This window comes from Arvicola amphibius, chromosome 3 (assembly GCF_903992535.2).
Source record: "Arvicola amphibius chromosome 3, mArvAmp1.2, whole genome shotgun sequence".
Taxonomy (NCBI): domain Eukaryota; kingdom Metazoa; phylum Chordata; class Mammalia; order Rodentia; family Cricetidae; genus Arvicola; species Arvicola amphibius.
Window position 1 is genome coordinate 25,708,464 of NC_052049.1, and position 24,841 is coordinate 25,733,304.

At 47.2% G+C, this 24,841-nt stretch overlaps 1 protein-coding gene across 5 annotated transcripts; it reads right to left on the minus strand.

The window, feature by feature from the left end:
* Window positions 1-1,466: 1,466 nt before the first annotated feature.
* Window positions 1,467-24,841, minus strand: Gdnf (glial cell derived neurotrophic factor). 5 transcript variants are annotated; one of them, XM_038323981.1, is made up of 3 exons: window positions 24,781-24,841; window positions 20,184-20,282; window positions 1,467-1,951 (listed from the first exon to the last, which is right to left on the minus strand). In XM_038323981.1, exons 2-3 carry the CDS (start codon window positions 20,254-20,256, stop codon window positions 1,467-1,469), a joined length of 558 nt encoding a protein of 185 aa, XP_038179909.1. In that variant the 5' UTR covers window positions 20,257-20,282; window positions 24,781-24,841. The 5 variants fall into 5 exon arrangements, with proteins under 5 accessions (XP_038179909.1, XP_038179907.1, XP_038179905.1 ...); XM_038323979.1 differs by having other exon boundaries at window positions 20,106-20,282; XM_038323977.1 differs by lacking the exon at window positions 24,781-24,841 and adding an exon at window positions 21,743-21,776 and having other exon boundaries at window positions 20,106-20,282.

Here is a 24,841-nt window from a genome sequence, read left to right on the forward strand (position 1 = left end):
TGATGGGGCAAGGATGAAATGGAGCCACGTGGCAACGGCACTGGGACGGCCGGTGAGGGGGCAGGGCTGAGATGCTGGTGAGGGTGGAACTCAGCTGCTAGAGTCGCCTAGCCCGGATGAGGCCCTGAATTCCATGCCTAGAGCAGAGATAGGGTGAGTTGTCTGAGCTCTCAACCCCACAGGAAGTCGGAGAATCAGAAAGCCAAGGTCATCCTCGACCAAGCAGTAAATTCAAGGTCAGCCTAGGCCACTGGAGAGCCTGTCCACAAAAAGGGGGAAACCTGGGTCAGTTACTGAGGGGTTGTCTTATAAAGGTAAAGTAAGTGATTTTTTTTGCCCAGTGGAAACCCTTTTAATACTTTGAAGAGCATGGACCCTTGTTTCCAATTAATACTTCCTTTTGTCACCTTTTTTTTTGTATTTTGTGAGCACATATACTTTGGCACCTTTGAAAAGAGACTTTAATAAATAAGGGAAGAAGAGAGAAATTCATTAGTGAATGGTAATAAATAACAATAACTTAAATCTTAATAAATATCTTTTCTATATCTCTGTATCTGAAACAGATGCATTGCATCGAGTAGCTTCTCTGGTCACTGGTGACCACGCATAAACGGAGCTGTGTATGTAACGTCAGTCTCTGTAAACCAACAGGCCCCGGGGGTCTCCCTGGTGGGGGGGGCAGCTGGGGGCCTTCCCCACTAGCTCTCCTACGAGGATGCTGCCGAAAACCACAGCTTTCTTCCTGTTCCCAAGGACATCGAGGAAATGCCTTCTGGTTTGTTTTTAAGCAGGAGGACAGCCTTTTGGGTTCCTAGCCAACTTTTCCCTACCCCGTACACTGTGTTTAAATTCAACCACCAAGTGTCCCCCCACCCCCAAATGCTGGATGTAGTCAACCTCAGGCCTCGGTTTTCAAATTCAAAGGTTATGATCTCTTTGTACCTCTGCTTTTGTTCCCCCCTCCTTTCTAGGGTGTGAATCCGTTGAGTGACAGGAAAATACATCTTTCTTATTTTCATCAGAAAATATAGTGACAAGAGGAGACACCAGAATCGTGACATTTCCCTGGCGTCTTCAGACACGTGAGAAAGAACCACTGGCTTGGTTCTCTGCATGCATCGGCAACTCGGACCGCAATCGGTGACCATGGACTGTGTCAGTTAAATGCTGGCAACAGCTAAGCAGGGACGCCAGCCTTGAGCTTCTGGTGACATCACCTGCCCTCCTGGAGTGCTCAGACGGCTGTTCTCACTCCTATCCAGTTGTCTGTAGCTGGGCTTTCTTCTACCAGGCTCCCACGATGGATGCCTTCCTCCTTCTCTTCCTCCTCTTCCTCTTCTTCCTCCTCGCCTCTGCCTCCTTGGTCCTCATCTTCCATTCTGGGCAAACATTTCCTGGGAACCTTGGTCCCTTTCTTCGCACCGTAGCAGGAATGCAATACACAGCAGTCTCTGGAGCCGGAGTCAGACGCATCCACACCGTTTAGCGGAATGCTTTCTTAGGATATGGTAAACCAGGCTATCGTCTAAAAACGACAGGTCGTCGTCGAACGCAACCGGTCGGCAACATGCCTGGCCTGCTTTGTCACTCACTAGTCTTCTACTTCGAGATAAGTTTTTTAGTATTTTGTCATACATTGTCTCGGCCGCATCACAGGAGCCGCTACAATACCGAAAGATCAGTTCCTCCTTGGTTTCGTAGCCTAAACCCAAGTCAGTGACATTTAAGTGTATTGCAGTTAACACACAGCCCCGATTTTTGCCCCTCTGGCCTCTGCGACCCTTCCCTCTGGAATTCTCTGGGCTGGCAGCTGCGGTCTGCCGATTTCGCTCTCTTCGAGGAAGCACCAACGCTTGTTTATCCGGTGACCTCTTCAGTCTCTTAATGGTGGCTTGAATAAAATCCATGACATCATCAAACTGGTCAGGATAATCTTCAGGCATATTGGCTGTTCAACAAAACAGAAAACGTCGCATGAGATAACAATGATCATTTCAGGCAGTCTTCTGGACCAAAGCGCCACTGGAACTAGCTAGAACTGTACCCCCAGCAAAGTGATCATCCGTTTATGCTAAGCGTTTGCTGTGGTCCCCTAGAAGCAAAGGCTAAAATGTGCTGTCTATCACTTTGCAAAATATTGGTGTCAAAAGGAGAAGAGTGTTGACACCATTCCTTGCAGGAAACAAGGCTTTAAGGGTGAGTTATTCGTCTGAATGACGTCTGCCAGGTGAAGCAAGTAGACTGGTGGCTGTGACCAGGGTGGCATCTAAGGTCCTGTTTCATAGTCTTGAATGCAGCTGTCATTCAAAGAAACCCTCTCAAATGCTCTCTGAAATGCAGCTTTTGGGGTCTCGAACCCAAACACCTTGGTGCCCTGGTTTGGGAAGGAATGGAGGCGCTTGCATTTTCTCAAGCTGTTGCAGAATTCTGGTGTATGCGTATCAAAGCAAACTGAGAAACTAGGTCTCAGAGCTGCGGAAATGTGATGTCTTTTGACTTTGCTATATGTTTACCCTGACTCTGCCTCACAGAGTAGGACCAGATTCACACAGAGCAAACAGATATCTTTAAAATTCAACTCTGTTTTAAAACCCATCCCCCAAACCCAAGGAAACGGAAAGGCAGATTATATTTGTATTTTACTGACAAACAAATGGAACAACACTAACAAAAAAAAAAATAGAATGATTTGAATATAAAGGAGAGGTTTTGGGGGACAGATGCAGTCTTGGGTCCAGGAGTGAAGCCAGCTAAGGCTGCAGCTGACACAGGGACCCCACCGTGAGGTTACCCCACTGTGAGGAGAAGAGACCCTGTGGAGGAAAGATGAGAGCACACCAGGATGTTTGAGACTTCTGAGGAAGACATGGATTTACAATCTGAGACTCTGAGTAGTTCATTTTACCTTGGATGAGGAACTAAGGGGAAAATAGTCATGAAATGATTTAATTCACACCAAGTAGAGGGGGAACCTAGCCCCCCTTTAAATCAGGTATTAAGCTTTTATGGTCCTCTCATCCCTTTCTAGGCAATTCAGTAGGCTTTGGGTCATACGTGGCTTACAAACTGTTAGGAAGAGTCGGTGGTTTCCATTTTGGCAAGCTCAGGAAGATTACATTGTGTCTCTTCTACCTCAGATTATGATAAGTAATCATAAACATTACTTATCTAATGGTTAAAATGTGGCAAGAATTCTGTTGTGCAAAATGAAATCTAGCTAATGTGACTTGACTGTGTGTGTGTGTGTGTGTGTATGTGCGTGCAAGTAGCATGCATGGGTATGTGCAAGAGGTGCTAGGTAAGTGCCTAGCTCAGCTACTAGATTTTATACACTCACACATACACACACACACACACACTCAGTATGATAAAAAATAATGAAAAGACCGGGAAGACTGGAATCAAAGTACACTGTTGTTTGCTATGTGAAAATTAGCAGTGGATGGCTCAGTTACTCTAAGTGACAAATTGCTTCAGTACTGACTTAAGTCCCTTTATCTCTTGCCTAGAAACTAACCCTTTACCTGAGTTGTGTCCCTTATCCACCTCCATCTCTTTTTAGGGTGTGTGCATATATGTGTACAGATGTGTGCAAGTATGGGTGTGTATGTGGAGTCAAGAAGTCAACACATGTGTCTGTAGTAACGAGGCAAGCAGGCCTGCTTTTCATCCCACCCAGCTCCCTCACGGCTAACTTAGCCCAGGAAATAATAACACAGAAACTGTATTGATTTAAACACTGCCTGGCCCATTAGTTCTAACCTCTTATTGGCTAACTCTTACATATTTGTTTAACCCATCTCCATTAATGTGTATCGCCACTTGACTGTGGCTTACCGGCATGAGTCTAACCAGTGTCCATCTCGGAGAGGAGAGCCATGGCTTCTGCCTGTCTCTGCTTTCTTCCTCCCACAATTCTGTTCTGTCTTCCCCAGCTACCTGAGTTTGCCCTATCAGCTAGGCCAAGGCAGTCTCTTTATTTAACCAATGAAAATAACACATCAACAGAAGATCCTCCTATACTATGTGTCTCCTTCAGTTGCTCTCTGTCTTATTTTGAGATATGGTTTGCTGAACTTGGAACTCACAGGGCTACCCTGGTTGGCCAGCAGGACACAGGGACCCTACCATCCCCACCTCCCTCAGGCTGGGGGCTGGGATTACAGGCGTCTCTCTGGTCATGGGTTTTTTTTTTCTTTTTTTCTTTTTTTTTTTCTTTCTTTTTTTTGGTTTTTCGAGACAGGGTTTCTCTGCAGCTTTAGAGCCTGTCCTGGAACTAGCTCTTGTAGACCAGGCTGGCCTCGAACTCACAGAGATCCGCCTGCCTCTGCCTCCCGAGTGCTGGGATTAAAGGCGTGCGCCACCACCGCCCGGCTTGGTCATGGGTTTTTAAGCGACTGCTGGGGGTTGAACTCAGGCTCATGTCTTCATAGCATGCCCCTTAACAGCTGAGCTAGCTTCTCAGCCACCCTCACCACTCTGTAATCTGCTTCCCACTCAGTGGTGAACTCTTCAACTCAGATCACTTGCCCTGAGTGCCCAGAGTGCTCTGAAGTTTGCCATTGCCCTCATCCAAGAGCCGAAGCCCAGACTGGCAGAAAGACTGTACCTAACCCGGCCTCTGCTGTGCCCAGCCATAGTCATCTCTGACCTCATCAGCTCATACTCATTCTCCCTTCCCGATGTTTGCTGGCATTTGAGGGACGGGGCATTCCTTGCTTTAGGAAGCTATCTTGTCCACAGGATGTCTAGCTGAGTCCCTTGCTTCTGCTCAGTTCATGATGGCTAATCTAGGTTGTAACCTTGACACACTTGGGGAAAAGGACCTCAACTAGAATAATTTTCTCTATCAGTCTAGCCCATGGGCATATCTGTGGGTCCTTTCCTTTCCTTTCCTTTCCTTTCCTTGGAAGCGGAAGGGGAAGGGAAGGGGGGAAGTGAAGGAAGGAAGGGACGGGCCCTTTAACTCCAAGGAACTCCCCTCCCCTCCCCTCTCCTCCCCTCCCCTCCCCTCCCCTCCCCCTCCTTCCCCTCCCCTCCCCCTCCCTTCCCCTCCCCTTCCTCCATTCTTTCTTTTTTCTTTCTTTTTTTTTTTTTTTTTGCGAATTGATATAGGAAGGCCCATCCTGTGGGCAGAACTAACCCTAGATTGGGGCGGGGGGGGGGGGAGGCTGAGCTATATAAGAAAGAAAGTTGAAGGTGAGCCTGAAAGCGAGCTAGTAAGTAGAGTTCCTACGTGGTCCCAGCTTCAGTTCCTGCCCCTGGTTTCTGCTTTGCTTTCTTCCCTCAGTGATGGAATATAACCTACGAGAAGAAGTAAACCCTTTCAGCCAGATATCTAGCACAGCAACAGAAACCCAAGCTATAGAACCACTCTCCATCCTAATAACAAAACAATGAAAATGTCTCTAGGCTTGGCCAAATGTCCTTAGGGTCTAAATCACTCAGACCAAGAAATACAGCTTCTGCCTGGACCACTGCCCTTCACAGTACCATATACCTCTCTCACATCGCCTTTAAGTATATCCTTGATGGTGATGGACTCAGTCACCAGCTGACCTCTTTGTTGAAAATGCAGCTCCTCCCAAGCCTCTAGACCCTCCACCCTGTTCTTCTACCCCTGCTGTAATTCCCTCCGTGCTAACACCGTCTAACTTGGTCTTTTTCACTCCTTCTCTGTGGTCTCTAAGAGGATAGCAATACAATCATGCAGAAACTGTATGTGCTTCTGTTTCTGGTTTTGAGACAGGTTCTTGCCTTGTAGTCTAGGTTGGCCCACACTAGGTTGGGCCCATTTGGACCTCAAACTTGAGATCCACTCCGGCAGGAACTGATGGAGTACAAACAAGTGCCTGGGGGAGAATTTTGAACCAGGAGGCCCTGATAATGGAATGAGGTCACTTTTAGAGGGGAAAAGAAAAGTTTTAAGATGATACTATGGCTTCTATGGAAAACTGCATCTTCATGAAATGAAAGGCTCTAAAATAACTCGTGGGGGGAGAGGGAGAACTGGTGAAGCCCTGATCAGCATGGATACTTCAGACCTGAGAGGAGAAAAATCATTTCCCCTCCCTCCCTTCAAAGTTTAGTCCTATGGCCCCTCAGGCATGTCTCCCATAAGAGGAGGACCAGACACATTTCCAAAGGCTGGACCCAAAGAGGGTGCTTGGTTCCCATTTCCCTAGAAATGTTTTCTCAGGGCACTTCCTTTAGGGAGTTTTCTTAGAAAGACATCAGTTCCTTAAATTATCCTGCTTTAATAATATGAAAAACTGTTTATTTTAAAAATGATCTGAGTGTGCTTTTTGTTATTTCTTTTACAAATAGTGAAATTAGTGAGGAGAAAATAAAGTGTGTCTGTGTTTGGTTACAAAAACTTTTCTTATATTTGTAAAAATGCTTATATAGAAACCCAAACTTCTAAAATAGATCTATTTGAGGTGACTAATTAAAATACAATGGGGAGCTTTTAATTTCTTAAAAAGGGTTTTGTTTAACAAAGGACTCACACCATGGGGTCTTTGACTCTGTTTAAAATTTTATAAGTAGATCATTAAGTTAGGAACCTGGGAAGATAGAAGCTAAGATTGATTACTAATCAACTGAAGATTAATCAAAAGGGAGGGCGAATCACAAAAACTCCACAGACGTTAAAGTAAGACGTTGGAGTTACAAGAAGTCAAGTTTCCTGGTTTCAGAAACTTGTGAATTTACACATGACACAATTTCCTATTATCAGTCTTGTGATGACCTGAACCAATACTCCAGGGGCAAAATTTGGCTCTAGCACCTTCAACCTTCTTAAGAAAAATTTCCCCATTTTCCAGACTTGGTGGCCACATAGCTTTGTCGCAGACTCTATTCAGCAGACGCAACACGGTATGCAGAGTTAGGTTGGCATCTGAGATAAACGCTGAATGAAAATGATTAATAGTTCCAAATCTAGCATGGGACAGATATTGTAATATTTGACACACAGTTATGTCACTATTAGGCAGTGCTTTTCTCTTATTTTAAATTCCTCTTGGCTCTTCCACAGAACCAGGGAAGAGCCTTGGCGAAAAAAGCTTCTTGTTGGTCTGAATCTATACTCAAACCCGCACATGTACAACACAGAGAATAAGCTCCAATGTGACCCGCGGACTTGGGGTCACTGCAGCAAATGCCATTCAAGTAAGGGGTATTGATAGCACAGGATGTTGGGGGCAGAAGGCATGCGGGAGATTTCTGTACCTTCCTTTCAATTTTGCTGTCATCTTACTTAAAACCACAAACAAAAAAACCAACAGCAACAACAAAATTGAGCCAGCGCGGTGACGCACGCCTTTAACTGCAGCACTCTGGAAGCAGAAGCAGATGGAGTTCTGGGAGTTTGAGGCCAGTCAACCTGGTTTGCATAGTGAATTCCAGGCCAGCCAGAGACACCTAGTGAAACTCTGTCTCAACAAAACAACAAAAGGCCTTACTGTCCCTGGGACACACTGGTTCAATGTGCTGAATTGAAGGTTTAGCCCAGGACTCCTCTTTTGACGGGAGTCTCCCTTACACATAGATGCTAAGGAGGAATGCCATTTAAGCCCCAGCTCCAGGCTTTACCGGTCTCTTTACTGAGCTGAAGGGTAACTTTTTTCTTTCATATTCTTAAAAAAAAAATGAACAAACAACAGGTGTCAATGTGGAAAGCTTTACAATTTACAATTGTAAATTGTGGGCTTAAGAATTAATAATCAGAAATGAGGATTAAACATCATATTTTTCAAACCATAAGATGAGTCAGTTTCTAGTTCCAGGCCTTTTGGTGCCACTGAGTTTCACTTGAAGACACAGCCCCGTTTTATCATGCTCAGACTGTAGGGGATATTAGTAGCCAAATGATTCTGTAGAAGGGTGCTGGGCAAACCTCACTGGCCTGTTCTTAAAAATGCTACAGAAACTTCTAGCCTCGTCCAGGCAAGTAACATCCTACCTTGAATTCAGAAGCCCACAGTTGCTTTAACCTGCTGGGACTTCACTGAGCTGAGGGGCTTGGGTTTAGATTCTCTCCTATTCTATGACCTAAAGGCATAGCACACTCTCACCCTATGAAAAGTTACAGAATGTGAGCGCTACAAACATCCCTGCCAATACTAACTTACCATACAGTACTTGCAAACCACAAAAGAAGACGACTACAAGTTTAACAACCAAAAAGCAAAATAAGATAAAAGTAATGGAAGTAAATAGACAATGGAAGCGGGTAGGTCGAACGCTTGCTTAGTTCCCAGATACGGTTTGGGAAATATCTCTGATTGAAAGCTAACATTTCAAGATATCAAAGTTCTCAATTGCTTGAAGTCATCCTTCAGAGTGTAACCAAATATTTTGGCATTGTTCTGTTTCAAATATTTTAACTCTGATGTGTCCTTTGTATAAACACTGCTCTTTAAACAAATGAGACCTGTACAGGGTATGACTCTGGGAACAAACTGTTCACTACAAAGGCTTTGTCTCCCTCGATTATGGGGAAAAATGGTCATGCCACCTTAAGAAGTAAGGACTGGGATAGTCACTATTTTGTAAAGCCAACTGAATTTTTATAGGTATAATAGCAAGGGCTCTGAGCATTCCTTTTAACAGCTAAGCTTAAAAAAAGAAACTTCCAAAATTCAGAGTGTTGTCTTGGTTAACATGGTTAAAATGTCAAAATTTTCTTAAAAGCTGTAGGTCAGCCATATGTTAACCAAAAGGTCACTTTTGTATTGGTAGCCATGTGTCGTCTTCATGCTGGCCAGGCCAACATCTCAGCCATCTGTTAGCCTATCCAAGCGGGAGGTAACCCGAAGTAGTCCACAGAACATGGGCATGTGACTCCTTCCTACTCAGGAAGTGGATGCAGAGAACAGCGGAGGGTTTCTGCAGCTGTGTCTGTTCCAGGAAAGGGGGAGGGGCTGACCCTAGCACCATAGTGTCTCTATGAGAGAAGAGATTTTCCAGGCCAACCTGAGACCTGCCAAGTCGCTAGGGAAGACACAGGCGCTGATCGTGTGGGAGGCTCTGCCTCTCTACTGCACTGTACGGCCTCTAGCTCGTATTCCGGACCTGCAAGGACAAACGTGCTGAGCTCACAGAGGGAGCCAGGGCCTAGCTGGCAACACAGATAAGACGTACCTTAGAAGTCAGTGCCTGGAGGGCCTCGCCTACTTCTGAGACAGTGCTAGGCTTGAGCAGTGAGGGACCATGGAGTGCTCTTGAGACACTGGGTAGTCAGTTGTGAGATGCAAAGTCTCCCATGAGAGACTATCCATAGGCTGAGGACTGGGAAACACCCTGGGAAAGGGGGGAATCGATCTGAAGTTCCTACCTCTACTGCAGGCAAAGGACACATTACCATGTAGGCTGTGTCTGAGAAATAGACATCATCTCTTGGGCATAGGCATAAGCATATCCTTATGTGTGTCTACACACAAACGCACATGAATGTTTATTTCTATGAAGACATTAGCCTAGGATCAGTATACTTTCTCAAGAATTACTAATGTCATTTGATAGGAATCAGTCATCTGTACCTTCTAGAAAGGTACGAACACAATTTTCTTTCACTCATTTTGAAAACTTATTGCAAGAAGTCTGCGGCTGTTATTACATTAAAATTCTTCATATTGCAAGGTTTTCTTAAGTGAGGTCTTAAACAATAGCTTCCTTGAAGCACTTAGCATAGGATCAGGGTGGAGCGGTTGCTTAGTCCCACAGGGTGAAAGGGAAACCTGACGATACTGCTGCCAAGCTGCGTGGAACTGGACATCTTCATACACCTCCTTATAGACCAGAAAGGCTCAGGGGAGACATATTTACTCTTGACCCACGTGGTTAGTAAGTAGAAATTTGGCTGGTTTGGTTTCAAAGGTCTTGTCCAGCATGATGCCTTTTTGTTTCTAAGTAAAAAGTCTACTGCTCTGTAGCTTTTTAAAGTCTGGTGGCAGAGGGAAATTAATGCAGAAATAAGGGAGAGATGTGCCAGTTTTGACACTTGGAACAGGAAGTGGGAAATACACCTGCTATGGGAAAAGTTTGGTATGAACTCAAGTGCATTAAATAGATCTCAAAGTTAGGCCACCATGGGCCACAGAACAAAGAGTCTCTGAGAAGGGAAAAGCCATGCCTTTTGGGGGCACCTTTCTCTCGTCTTGTTCTTGTATATCACTCTGAGGCAGATCTGCCAATTTCCCAGTCACAACCGGAACACCAGCAGCCAGCGGTGGGGGCAGATTCAGACAGAGAGGCCCCGTCTCCGGAAGCTTCTCAGGCTCAGTCTGGCACCAGTGACCAAGCTCTTGCTGCAGAGCTGGAGAAGACAGAGCCTGAGATTCCAGGCCTGGGTCAGTCCCTGACCAACATGTGACCTTGGACAAGTGGCTTAGCCATCCTGAGGTCAACTTGCTGTCCTTTGGGACGCCCTCACTCTGAAACCCTAAGATGTGATCAGTTTCAGCTTTGGCCAGAAAGTGCTAACAGGTATTGGCTTCCAGCCACCTATGCAGGGAGCAGCATTCAGCTCAGCTACCATTATTAGCCTCCATGCCCCTACACTGTGAAGTCCCACAGAAGATATTCTGGGATCTAGGAGGCCCCATCACTTTACGTCCTAGCTCAGCTGAACCTGTCTGTGAAATTTAAACTAATCATTGCCAACCTTCTACTAAACCAATTCGTGTTCTTACTGAAAAGAACCAGAAAGAAATGTAGAAAGGGCATTGTATTTGTACCACCAAATGTCCTGGCTGCAGGCATTGTCAAACCTGAGTTTCTACCTGAGGAGGCCATATTGACCCTATTAGCCTCTGAGGGGATGTACTGTAACAACCTGTTCTAATCTGTCAGCCTCTGTCACTCAAAAGCCAGTTACAAGTTTTTCAAGATCTCAGCTTTAACCCCTTTGTTTTTGCTGTACCAACTCTGTTTGAGTCGTTTCCAGCTCCCTGCTCCAATGCTACAATCACTCATGGCAACTGCCACAAAATGGATAGGGGTTGGGGTGCTCCCCAGCTTGTCCTAGACCCAGGAGATCATCTGTCAACCCTTGTTCTTGCTTGCCTGTCGGGGACCTTGGAAATGTGTGGCGAGAGGGCAGAAAAATGTTCTGAGGAGTTCTGCATAGCTTTATAGCTGTGCATTGTTTAAAAGTCTTCATTTTATCACATACTTCAACTTAAAATAAATATATCAGAGATCACTAAGTTCCAAATGCTGGACTATCTTCCTTTATTCAAGGACCGTCTTGCTCTCCTATTTTGGGTACAGAACAGATTAGCTAATAAGAGGCCACTCTTGGTTAAATCAGAAGGGGCTCAGCAGCATCTGTTTTTTTGAAGCCATCAGCAACTAAGGCAATTCATGAAGCCAGTCTGACCCTCTCTAGAGTGACCATGCTCTTTTCTCATGACCAACAGTGACACTGGGTTATTTAAAGAGTCTCCACACTGTAAAGACACTAATGTTTGGCTGTTGTTCTTTTAAAGCATTTCTGGATTCCCTCAAGGCAGAAGACGACGACCAGTCAGAATGTACAGCACTTCAGAATACAGAAAAAGAGCACAGGGTATATTTTAAAGCTACTTGGGCAACCAATATACCATTTTATTCAGCATCTGCATCTACTTTGACCAGCCCGGCACATACTTATTTTATACATATTTTGAGCGGTTAGCCTACAACTCAACTAAGAAAACTTAATAATAACTACACGTGAACACAAACAATCAATAAAAACCCCAATTGTGGAACAGTAGATTAATTTCATTATTCATATTCCAAGTGCTCTGATTTCTGTGTATGAGGTCCATACTTTTATTACAGTAGTGATGATGGTTTTCCAGCCACACAGCATGGCTCCCTGTGGGGGAATGGCCATTCTTCTGCTTTTAAGTCAGGAAAATACCCACCAGGGTGCCCATTTGTCAGCTAATCCATGAACACCTGGTGTGATCTAAAAGCACTTTACAGCTAGCAATAACTACCCCATGCTAATGAGCACATGGCATGAGCTCTAGGGGGGAGGGGGAAGAAAAGAAAGAAAAGATAAAACTTAAAAAATTAATTATGCAAAAAAGCCACTAGGGAAACCGGTCCCTTGTGGTGTTATCAGTGGTATCTGGCATTGGGGACTGAGGGCCTTGGTGGAAAGTCTGTACTTCCTCCTCCCTTAAAGAGTCCTGTTCTAACCCTTAGGAGCCACAGGACTCTAAGCACATCCTGAGCCCCTGGATCTTCCCCAGGGTAGAGGTGAGAAGTGAATTAAAGTAGCTCTGAGGGCCTTGGGGACTCCTGGGAGAACAAGAGGGATTAAGAGAAGATGGCAGAGAAGTAAAGAGGGTGAGAAAAGCTCTTAATCATCCGAACTTGTCTGGTGGATTCCTATAGTTCAGTGGTTCTCAACCTGTGAACTGGGACTCCTTTGGGGGTCAAATGACCCTCATACTACAACTCACAAAGGTTGCAGAATTGCAGTTATGAAATAGCAATGAAAATGATTTTATGGTTGGGGTCACCACAGCATGAAGAACTGTATTCAAGAGTGGCGGCATTGAGAAGGTTGAGGAACACGGCTCTAATTGGATATGAAGAAGGCGTTTCTAGGTGTTGGCAGAAATCTCTAAGAGTTCAGGAAGACTTCAGAGAACTAGGCACAAGCATCTTGTGGAGATAACTATGTTTGCAAAACCTCAATGCTGCCTTTCTTCCTCCCTTCCTCCCTCCCTCCCTCCCTCTCTCTTTCTTTCCTCCCTCCCTCCCTCTCTCTCCTTCCCTCCATTTCCCCTCTTTGTCTGTCTCTTTCTTTCTCTCTCTCTCTCTCTCTCTCTCTCTCTCTCTCTCTCTCTTTCTTTCTTTCTTTCTCTTTTTTTGCCATCAGGCGAGTCACATGTGAGTGTCCTGGGGTAGCCTGTTGTAGTCTTGTGGTGTGGGAACAAGTGTGAATATGAGCTCAGACTGCCCTGACTCAAAGTCTGATTCTGTGGTGCCTCTGGATGCTCTTCTCCCGACGATGTCCTAAGACAGGAACAGTCAACTCTACCTTTAGGTCAAGATTAACACAAGCAAAGGTTTGAGTTTGGAATGAATGGAAAGAATGGTTCTATGAAGTCAACATAGTGTGTCTGTGATCATTCTTCATTGGTATTTATATCAGAGACAGGGGAACAGAAACCACTGTGCATCTTTAGGCAAAGCACAGAAGATCCAGGACTGGATCTCACCACAGTTTAGACTCTAAAGCATGTATGACAGAGGACAGACCTTTGCCTAGGCTCTGGTTCAATGATTTGTGGGCAGAGGGAACCATCAGTCTCAGGGGTGTGCGCTGCCTCTTCTGTGTTCCTAGAAATGCCTGACAATGAACTTTCTGAGCAGCAACAGACTCAACAGAGTGCAGTGAATGGGCTTTTCCTATATTCATCTGGAGGCACATGTCCCCTGGGAGTATTATGAGACAGCTTTTGGCTGCACCAGGGGTAGCTTCATGGGGTTTTGTCTATTCCTCAAACTTCACATCTGCTGTGTCTTTCAGGCCTGTGGTGGCCCTGCTGATGACCCCCCTCCCCTTATTAGTCCTTCTGGTTCCTGACTGTGTAAGGGGTACTTCACACCCATAGTTCTGATGCCATTGTGAGGATCTGTTTGTCTCCTGTGCCAACTAACGACAATTCAGACATAGCCAATTTAGGATCATGTGGTGTTAGGTGTTTCTGATTCAAGATTACAGCACCCACGAACAGAGTTGTTCAAAGAAATTTACTTGAATCTAGCCACATAGAAGTAGTCAGGTAAGTTCAAACTGAGGAGCAGTCAGGGAAACGGTAGACAAAGGAGGCCCTCCCCTCGAAAGTCAGCATCAAGGGTTGCAAGAAGGGACTAAAGAAGAATACAGGAACCAGATAATCATATGTAGTATGCAATTCTAGGCTTAAAAGGTAATATAGAGGACATTATCACCAGGACTGGTGAAGCTGGACTATTTGTTGGATAAGTGCCTTACACTGGTGTCAAATTTCCTGACCTTGTAGCAGATTTGTGCTTGTGCAAGACATTGTGTTATTCTTAGGAGATATATGCTAACATACTTAATGTTGTGACTTTTGTAGTGCATTCTCAAATGGCTTGAAGGGAAAAACAAATGAGGCGTGTGTGTGTGTGTGTGTGTGTGTGTGTGTGTGTGTGTGTGTGGTGTGTAGTTCCCAAATGGTCAATCAATGACATATAACTACTTAAACTCACAATAGAAGAATTTAGATGTCCACCTCGACATGTAGAAGAAATAATTTTCAGTATTAATCATCATCCCTTTGGTGCCTATTGAGTGCAGCAGTTGGAGTCCCAGGCCTGGGCCATCGGGCCCCCACACGACCATGGACTGTTTAAGTCATGCCTTTTCAGCTCCAGTATTTTCTCAAAGCCTCACAAATGTGGTCTTTGATGCTACCAAGCTAGCCAAAGTAGCAGATGTGTCCTAGTGGTGACCCATACTTTGTTTCTGAGAGTAGTCACCTCCTGTCGCCCCGGCACTTACGTCTTGCCTCCACCTGAAGGTTGCCTGCCACCTGGCAGCAGGGGACTGATCTGAGAACAAGTCTGCTTCCCAGAAGTTCTCCTGAAAGTTTGTGCCCGTTTTGTGGGAATCCTTACAGAAACCCATGTGTCTGGTGTGTTCTGATGTGAGCTTTGAGATCATCAATAAAGTTGCCTTAGACCTCATCAGGCCAGAAAGAGTCAGGAAAGGGACCAAGAGGAAATCTAAAACAGATTTTCTTGGAAATCTATGTTTTAGGGTTAGTTGATAGATTTTTGGCTACATACTTGTATTATTTTTACTCTACTAACCTAGAATCATAGTCTATGTTGAGGGCTGGCTTTGGGACTAGATGCCTACCTGAAGTTTGAAATTTGCCTTCTCTACTTACTAGACCTGTAACCTGGAACAGGATCTAAATAGATCTAATTCTTTCATCTATAAGATGGATATAATCTTGTTCAGTAGAGCTCAAATTAGCTTGATTTTAGGATATTAAGTTATTTGCTCCAAAACCAGGCTACTCATGTGGATAGTTAGAAGGTGCTAGGACACTAACTTTAGTAGTTAGATGTATTTACATGACCCTGATGGTGAGTGACTTTATTTGATTGTGCTCATGCCTTGAAGCTTTTTAAAAATAAGAACACAAAACTACAAGTGAAAAATTTGCCTATTGTGAAAGCCCCACTCATGAGTAGTAGACTAATATTTGCCACACATCAGCTGTATAGTGGAGGCCACCCACTGTCACCTGCTTGCCATAGAAAATGGGCAAACGCATTTTCATAGATAGAGCACTCCATAATCACCTGGGGAGACATCTCCCAGTTCCCACCACTTCAGTCCCTCCTCCATAATCACCTGGGGAGACATCTCCCAGTTCCCACCACTTCAGTCCCTCCTCCATAATCACTTGGGAGACATCTCCCAGTTCCCACCACTTCAGTACCTCCTCCATAATCACCTGGGGAGACATCTCCCAGTTCCCACCACTTCAGTCCCTTTACAATAATCACCCAGGGGGACATCTCCCAGTTCCCACCACTGCTTCAGTCCCTCTTCCATAATCACTTGGGAGACATCTCCCAGTTCCCACCACTTCAGTTCCTCTTCCATAATCACCTGGGAGACATCTCCCAGTTCCCACCACTTCAGTCCCTCTTCTATAATCACCCAGGGAGACATCTCCCAGTTCCCACCACCGCTTCAGTCCCTCTTCCAGCTCATGCCCACTGCTCTGTCTCCCTTAAATGTCTGACTACACTTCCCCTATAGCATAGCTACAAGTTCCTCATATTGTTCTCTGGTCTGGAATGTCCCCGTCCTTTTCCTTCCAAATACCCACCATTCAAATACATCCTACCACCGCTTCAGTCCCTCCTGCATAATCACCTGGGGAGACATCTCCCAGTTCCCACCACTTCAGTACCTCCTCCATAATCACCTGGGGAGACATCTCCCAGTTCCCACCACTTCAGTCCCTTTTCCATAATCACCTGGGGGACATCATCCTGGACTTTTGCTATCCTGCTCTCTAAATCCCAGCAAATACATTGCTAGGAATTCTTGGCGGCATGACTTTAGCCAAAGGATAGGTGTATCTATCTGTCTTACTGCTGCCTGTCCACTCACCTTTCCACCTGTCTATCTGTCTCCTTATAATTTACAACTAGATCCATGTTTGCCTTTTGGATGCTACCCACGTCTGGCATATGGGGGTATTTAATATAAAATGGCTTCTGATGGAGCTCAAATGATTAATTACACTGTAATTATTTTCATTAAGCGAAGGCCAAGAGCACTGGATTTTAAAAAACTGTCACGCATTCAATAGGAAAGGAAAATGCCGACATTTCCACTTTCGTGTTAGCTAACATTGACTCTTCTGAGCATAATGCTTAGGCTGAGGGGCCAGTGCAATGTCCTACGGCTGCTCAATTATAAGTGAGCCCTGAAAGCATTTCTCTGAAGAACAATTATTAGGGCTTGAGGAAGAAGGTGCTGGTCTCGGATCTCAAGGTATCAGGGTCCCCTAAAACAGTCTTCCTCACCGATTCTAATTTCAAGAGCCCCTTTCCAAGAGCCAGGCCTCCTTTCCCGCTTATGTAGTGAGTTACCTTTCCTATTGGTTCCTCCATACAGGTGGAAGCAGCGAGTGGATGGTGCTTACCTATTTAGAGTTCCACATCTCAAAATATGAGATTTGGAAGTTTAACACCATCTGTACAGTGCTGGGTTGGCTTCATTCAAGTTTTAAATTCAAGGCTTATTCTAATGGCTTCTCTACATACAATTCATTCTTGTCTCTTACACCGGCTATGATGGGATATGGCACCTAGGGCAGAGACCCTTACCTAGTAACCTTGTGAGTTACGGTTCAGTTTCATCGTGGTTCACATGATGCTTTTTATGGGTTTTTCCCTGAAAGCTTGATCTGCAAGATTATTTCTACAGAAAACTTCATGCCCTGCTATCAAACTGACAGGCTGTAATCCCATTGTATTATAATAAGTTAGGAACTACCTGAACTATAAAAAAAATGAAAGCATTCAGTTTTAGTTATCGGTTGAAGACCATCCAAGCCCTATAGAGTTTCTTCCTTCCATACAAAATATATTTTAGTGGTTTGGGTAAACACTGCCCCTAGTATCCACAGACCTGTCTGCTGCCATCATGGATAGCTGGCACTTTAGACTTCACCTTTTCAGCTCTCAGAAGTTAGCCTTCTTTTTTTTTTTTTTTTTTGGTTTTTCGAGACAGGGTTTCTCTGTGGCTTTGGAGCCTGTCCTGGAACTAGCTCTTGTAGACCAGGCTGGTCTCGAACTCACAGAGATCCGCCTGCCTCTGCCTCCCGAGTGCTGGGATTAAAGGCTGCGCCACCACCGCCCGGCCCCTGTTAGCCTTCTTAAAATGCTGTAGCATCATCTATATTGCACACCACAGACACCGCCCTACACTATCTCTAATCAGACAACGGCAGGAAGAGGCACAAACGAAAAAAGCGGGTGAGAGACAAAGTCTTGGGTTCCTCCAAAGACAAACTACAGCCAAGTTTCTGAGTAAGTGTAAAATGGCCACGGGCCGTCCATTTCATAGCCAACCTTAAGACAAGCCAGTCAGTTATTACTTCTATTTGCATAGTCATGCCATGTACGAATTCGGGATGCTCAGTTTGCAATGGACCCGGTGGCATGGACGCAGACCCAAGAGTGAATGTTCTGAGTGGATGGGCACAGCTCCCGTGCCCTGGTGGGCAGTGCTCGGTGACTGTTAAAGCAACAGAAGTTCTTCCGCTTAATCACTAAATCCCAAGCACCCGGAGGAAATCATAGCGAACAAAATTTATAGCACTTTTTATTTTCAAATGAGATGAAATGACTTGATGTTTTTCTATACCAGACTTAGCCAGTTGCTCCACGTACAGTACAGGATATAAATGTCAGCCCTGTGGCAGGGGTGTGCTGACACCAGTTGAATATTTAAAGTCTGCACACTGTCGTTATTTAGCCTTCCCTGCACTGACAGCTTGCTACTGAACTGAACATACCTGGAAAGAAGTCAGTTGGCTTAGGACACAGCTCAGTTTCTCTTGAGGTAATTTCTCTGTCTAGGCTCTACTGCATCTTTCCATAGACAAAGCAGATTTGGGTGTGTTCTGCTCTCTCGAACAGAATCAGTGGTCAGAATCTTGTGCACAGATGATGATGTATCACTTGAGAAAGGAGAATCAGCTCTCTCTCAATCACCCTGGGCTCTATGTAGTCACTGGAATTCAGTGCTATCTTCCTTGTGTAGTAGCTGATTAATTCACAGAAGCTGTAGGTTTTCCTAGGGTGTTTTCAAGCTGTGGTGACACAACCTTGGATGGCCACTAGTTCCACCTGGAAAGCATCTAAAAGTCCACACACCCAAGCTACACCCCAAACCAATCTCCTGGCATGAAGTCCGCTACCATCCTAGAGGACTCCAGTCTCAAAGGATGGGTAAGCCAGGAGCATGGAGGCCAAGGAGAAGACCTGGTTATTACTGGCACGTCAGAGAAGAAAGGCTTCTCTTTTGTGGACAGTGGTAAACTGTTCATTGAGTTCTAAAGCCACTCACTCGTAAGAATTAATGGAAAGCTCAACTTAGCCAGCCCAGGTAGATAGGATACTTATACAGCAGGCGATTAAACCTCCAGGAACTTATCAGCTTGCAATCAAACAGTCATTGTGCTCTCCACTGAGGTCTGAATCAGGGAACTGTTATTATCTGCCACTGTGTTCCTGTCCCTCTGGCCAGCCCTGTAGGAACAGGTGAATGAAGATAATGGCAGAGAGGGCATTTAGAATTCCTTCTGGAGAAATGTTTGTACAGGCATCCTAAGCCTGTGATTGATGTGGAACTCTTTAAAGATGAGTTTACTCCGTTTGTTGATGGAGAGTCTTGGGACTCATGCTTGAAATTCAGGGGGTTAACTACATTCCATTTTAAACCCTAAATCACTCTAGAAATCCTTATAGAATTTTACCTTCGTGGAACTTGTGCAAGAAGCACATCACATTTAATGTTTGCTTCCTAGTTCAAGACCCACAGAGTTTGGTTTATTTCAGTCCTGGGGCTGACTTGGGCTATGGTGCTTCCTGGATGGTTGGGTGGTCACGTCCACAGCACAGTTCAAGTGCAGAACATCAAAGTCAATGATTCTAGTGGGGGGGTGTGGGTGGGTGGGAATGAGTATTTTGAGAGTGTGTCTATTTTTCTGTTGCTACCTTTGTTGCCTAGATACTTTCCCACCCATCTCGGTCACTTGCTATGTATCTATCTCACTTTGCTCAGATGGGCTTCTGAGGAATGGAGCATAGGTTGTATCAAATCATGTCTGTAATTGCTTGCTTCTAGAAAGCTAGCTTTGAGCAGTAAACGGCAGGCTTGTTTTTAAAGTAAAAGTACCCTGTTCTTTTGTTCCTTTGCTTTTCTTTGAATTAGCATCCCGGGGTCTGTTCTGAATGCTTCTCTCTTTCAGCTCTGCTTGCTCTAGTCACCCTGATGTCTTCCTACCACAGAACTCTCCCGAGCAGAATTGACGCTAGGCAGATGCTAGCTAGCCCTGGAAACGGAGGCCCTTTTGGGTTCTCTCTGGCTGGGTTTTCACAAATCCCCTTGCAGGTGGGGATGAAAATGCAAGCACAGTAAAATAGCGATTAAAAAGAAAAAAGAACCCGAGGGGGTGGTGTTCTTAGAGTGACAGGGAAGAAAGGGGGCAGACAATGTGTGCTCTGGTGGTGTTTGGCTGTGATGGTGGTGTTAGTGAGAGATTTGTTGATAGGAATGATAAAGGGACATTATTCATATTCTCCGCACTGGACAAAGGATCCCTTGTTGCTCACAAGAAAGGCACCTGGGACCCTTGTGCAGCAGCGGGAAGAGGAGTACCCTTAAGGGTCTCAGCGCTCTTCCCACTTAGCCCGAGAGTGGGGAGGCTCACAGCCTTCAGGACTGGCCCCGATGGCTGTGTGCGTGCGTGCGGGTGCCCTGGGGTCCACTGATGATGGCCCAGGAGGGAGGGAACGGTTCTTACAGTCAGTGGTCAGCGCGAAGGGTGAGCGGCGGCGGCCAAGAGAGCGGTCTTCGGCGGGCGCCTCGGGAAGCTTCTTACCGGCGGGCAGCGGGAAGGCAGACGCGGTGTGGAGCAACACCAGGCAGACAGCCACGACATCCCATAACTTCATCTTAGAATCCCGTCCAGCGGCGGCACCTGCGCAGGCGGGCGGCGTGGGAGAGAGAACCGCACCATGCAAGTTAGGCTCGGATGCCCAGGATCCCGGCGCTGCCCGCAGACCTGCTCTCAACTCCACGCTTCCCTTCGGCACAGCTGCAGACCCGTGCTTACCCGAGCACCCATGGTCTCTCGCTCTGATCCCCGTGGACCCCAGGTGCAGCCCTCATTCCCGACCCCGCCACTGCTGACCAATTCTCAGCCCTCCACTCCCCAGGTCCCAGATTTTGGACGTAAACTTCTAACTCTCTGCTTCTACTGGCGTGCGGCACCCTAACAGTCCCTCGGGGGCCAATAGGGTAGCCCCCATCCGGCTGCCTTTGCCAGGCCCTGGACAGAAACCGTCCCTCCCCACCTGGCAGCTTCCATAGTTGAGCCCTGGAAGCCAGCCTTCCACCCAAGCAAGCAACAGCAAGTACTAAAATCAAGCTCAATCCTCAGTCCCAGGCTGGGCCCTCCTTCCAGCTCGGTAGGATGCAGGCTCCAGTGCCCTGTCTGCCGCCCACCCTTCAAACAACCCGAACAAGTAAAAATTTTGTCACCAGAACAAGTTAATATGAAACTACAGACTCTGGCCTGCGTAAAAGTGTCTGGGTTAAGTTACCTAACTTCGGAAGCATCTACTTGGCTTAAAATGCCAGTTCACTTCTCAGGATCATGAACATGAACTCAAGAAAAAGTTCAGCAAGGGCCCAATAACTTTTAGCCATTGCTAGTAGGCAGGGATTGCATATACCATGTTTTTTTTTTTTTTTAAATCTTCCATGGTATACCCGACGATGCTCTTGATTTTATTTTTGCAGCTCTGTGAAATTTTGACTCTCACCCTTTCCCTCTCATCAGAGATTATGGCGTTCTGTGCTCCTAGCTACACCAGGACCACAGCCAGAATCCTGAACACTTTAGAAGGCTTCGGCCGTCCACTATTCAAAGGTGCGGGGGAGGGGGGGTTAGGGCAAGGTCTTTTTAGAGAGTCCTTTGGACTCTTAGGCCTCATATCCCTAGGAAGGGGGGCATTCAGTCTAGGGTGAGAGAGGTAAAAGGAAAGCCCTGTAAACCTGGCAATAAGCCCCAACCAAAGAGCTGGGGGTGGGAGGGTGAGGAGAGAGAGAGAGAGAGAGTAAGTCACCTAAGGGTACGGTGTTACTCTCTGTCCCAGTGTTCCAGAGTTGGGTGGGGGGCACTGCGTGGAGAGCACTCTCAAATCAGAAAATGCATGCATTTGATAAAATAGCCTTGACATTTTCCATGGGGGAGGGCAAAACAGTTTCCAGGTAAATACCAAAACCAAAACCTCTAGGCACCATTCCTATTAGTCTCCAGGCACTTCCCTCCCTCCTTTCCTGGGTACATCCTCCCGCCCCTCACAATCTCCACCCAGAATTCCAGTCTAGGCCCCTTGATAAGGCCACCAGGAAAGCGTTTAATTCGGCCACCACCTCCCACCGCTGCGGAGACGAATTCATTTTCCATCCCTTGGGCGTCTGTTGCCTCCGCAGCTGTTGGGCTCGGAGACTGGGAAGCGACAGAACCACACAGCGCTTAGGTTCCGGCTGCGCGGGCTGGCTTGTACACCCAGAGGAGGGAAAAAGACGCCTCTGATTCCCTCCCCGCTCGCAGGCCCAGGAAAACTCCCAGGCAGTGCAAAGGCAATGCTGAGAGGCGCTTCGGGAGCGAGAGCGGGGGAAGGCAAGGCCTCCCGCCTCCGGGGTGCCAGCTCAGCCAGCTCCCGGGTGCGTGCGAAATGGCTGGCGATCCCGAGCAGCAGGGAGGCGCGGGGTTAAGGCGCCCTCCCGGATCGCCGTGCCCGCCAGCAGGAAGCTGCGAAGGCACCAGATTTCCCTTCTGCATTAAGAGGGTTTCCCTCCTTTTTCCAGTTTGGCTCACGGAGGGCTTTTAAAATTGGATGTGAAGAGCCTCGGTCAGAAGTGTGGCGGGCGACGCTGGCAAAGGAGGAGAACACTGGGACATTCACTCTCTGCCTCGCCAAAGGAGGCTCTCCATCTCATCCTAAACCGGGAGTCCAGGGCGCCCCGAAAGCGTTCCTCCTCCAATCCCAAGGTGGAGCGGGCGCACTCTTTACTGAGAGCCCCGGGGCCCGCTCCTCTCCGAGCCACCTTTTAGTTGGTGGCACTTGCTTCTCTCTCTCCCCCCACCCCCGCTCCACTCAGCCGGGGCTAAAGATGGGGTGTGCGTCTTCTATGAGGTTCTTCTCAGGAATCTGTCTGGGCCTCGCCTCGAGGCAACCCTGCTTATCTTCCCCAAAGTCGCTCTCTTCCCCAATGCACCAGTCCTCGCCACGCCTGGCCTTTGCCGCGCGTGCGAATAGCTTAAGGCGCAGACCGACCCGTGCAGGGACCAAGCTTTCATTCCGAAGTTGGCTTTGCCAAATGACCCCTCGTTCTCTCTCGGGCTTGGAATACGGGTTTTCCTTCTCCATCCTGGACCAGCTTATCTCAGCAGGGCAAAATTATTGGTTCCGCGCACGTGGGTACCCGGTGGGTCCCAGGACTTTGGGTTAAAGGATGCGCGGAAAGCCGCGGTAGTTAGTGACTGCCAAACCGCCGCTCACCGATTCTGAGTTCCCGGCACCAGGGGGCACCAGAAACCGCTCGGGCCTTGTAAGTGCTTGCGCGGCGGGTAGGCTGAATTGTCATTTTAAAATATAAAACCCTAGAAGAACCACTGTGTCTACCATCTATCCCCATACTAACTCGGGGACCTGTGGGCGTCCTTATGCGAATCCTCACTTTTGAGGTTTCTGATCTCCCGCTCCTTTTCCCCATTCCCCCTCTCCGCGCTTCACCTGAGGTGGTTTCTTGGCAACCTGCTTTTAGACACCCCGATCCTCTGTCACAGAAACAGCTTTTGAAGTGGGTGATTGCTCCCGTTGCCAGCCAGTGCCCCCGCACCTTTTGGGGGATGGTAGGCTGGGAAGTTTGCTTGGGATTTGCTTTCTAGACCTGGAGGCGTTGGAGGAGAGTGCACTCTGAACTTGGGTGTTTCCTCTAGGGTCCGGACAGTCATTACTAAAAGAGCTATTGCCTTTATCTTCTGTGCTCAGTGTCCTCGACTAAGGAAGCATTCTTTGGCCACTCCCCCATAAATGACCAGCCCAAGATGGAGAAAGGGGGGAAATTCGGGATGCTTTGGAGAAAGGGGAAAACATATGTGATGATTCTGGAAGGCAAATCAGAAGGGGGTCCGTTTGTTAGATAGAGTTCTAGGCCCAGGAGCACTCCAAACTCTTACAACAGTAACCTAGAGACGCTGCGGGTGTCCTGGACGCTAGACACTTGCCACTTGTTTAAAAGACACCTCCCCCACCAAAGCGCAGAGAAACGGAGTGGGCATGGTCAGGGCAAGAAGGAAACAGCGAATCCCTTTTGGAAGGCTTGGTGGGAGGAGGTGCACGCTTATGGGGGTTAGTTGGATTGCCCCAAACAAACACAAATTCAAAATACGGAGGAAGTGAGAGTCTGGCGCTCTCTCACACATTCCCTGAAGGGACTGGCAGAGTTGCATTTATCCTGGTCAAACAGCACAAACTTGGCGAACTCCGGGCTTGGGCACGCTCGCTCATCGGCCCTGAAGGCAGATCCTGCCACAGGCGAGGCTCCAGGCAGAGGAACCCTGATTCGTGGGTTCCTTTTCCCTGGGTGGGGCTGGAAACCAACCCATTCAGGAATCTACACTTCGAAGTGGTACAAAGTAGTGTGTCTGTGTGTGTTGGGGGACGGGGGGGGGGTGAGCGGGGGATTTCTTGGGGGATAGAGACCTAGAGTCGCTGGAGAGAAGAGATAATTAAAACAAGCACCTCGAAGGCCTAGCGGAGACCTGGAGGGTTCTCAAAAGTCAAAAGACAGAACCCCGGGGCCGAGTCGCAGTCAGGAGCCCTTCTCCTAATCTTGATCCGCATAAGGGCACTAACAAAGTACTAGCAAAAGGCCCGAGAAGGCTAGGCATGTAGCTTTGCAAGATTTCGCTAGAGGAGGTGAACCTCTATTTTTAGGTTCACAGCACCTTTGCAGCCCTCCTTTCCCGAGCTTAGCTTTCTTCCAGAACAGACCAAAACAAGCTCAACAGTAAGTTACACTCCGAGCTATGATAACGCTGCAGTTGCACTCTGGAAAAGACACTGGCGGCGGTGGGTTAGTGGATAGCCAAGTCTCCCACGGTTCCAGGACCGCACAGAGCAGCGCCCTACCAGGGTGGGGCAGGGAAATAGCCCCCAGACCTCCGGCCTTTCAGGGTTCCAGGGCACCAGGCGCTCCATAGATTTTTTTTTTCCCACGCGGAAAAGGCAACGTACCCTCGGCAAGGCTAGCGTTCCTCGGATCAGCTTGTTTCTTGAGCTCCGGCTAGCCTTCCTACTTTACACTCAGTAGCCCGCTTGGGGTTCAGCCGCGCCCTTCTGCCCTCAGACAACACCGTCGCCGCCCGCCGGGTCCCCTCCAGCACGCTTCTCCCTTCTTACCTCGGATCCGGTCTCCGTAGACCCCCAGTTGAACATTAACTCCAAGTGGCCCGAATCCCAG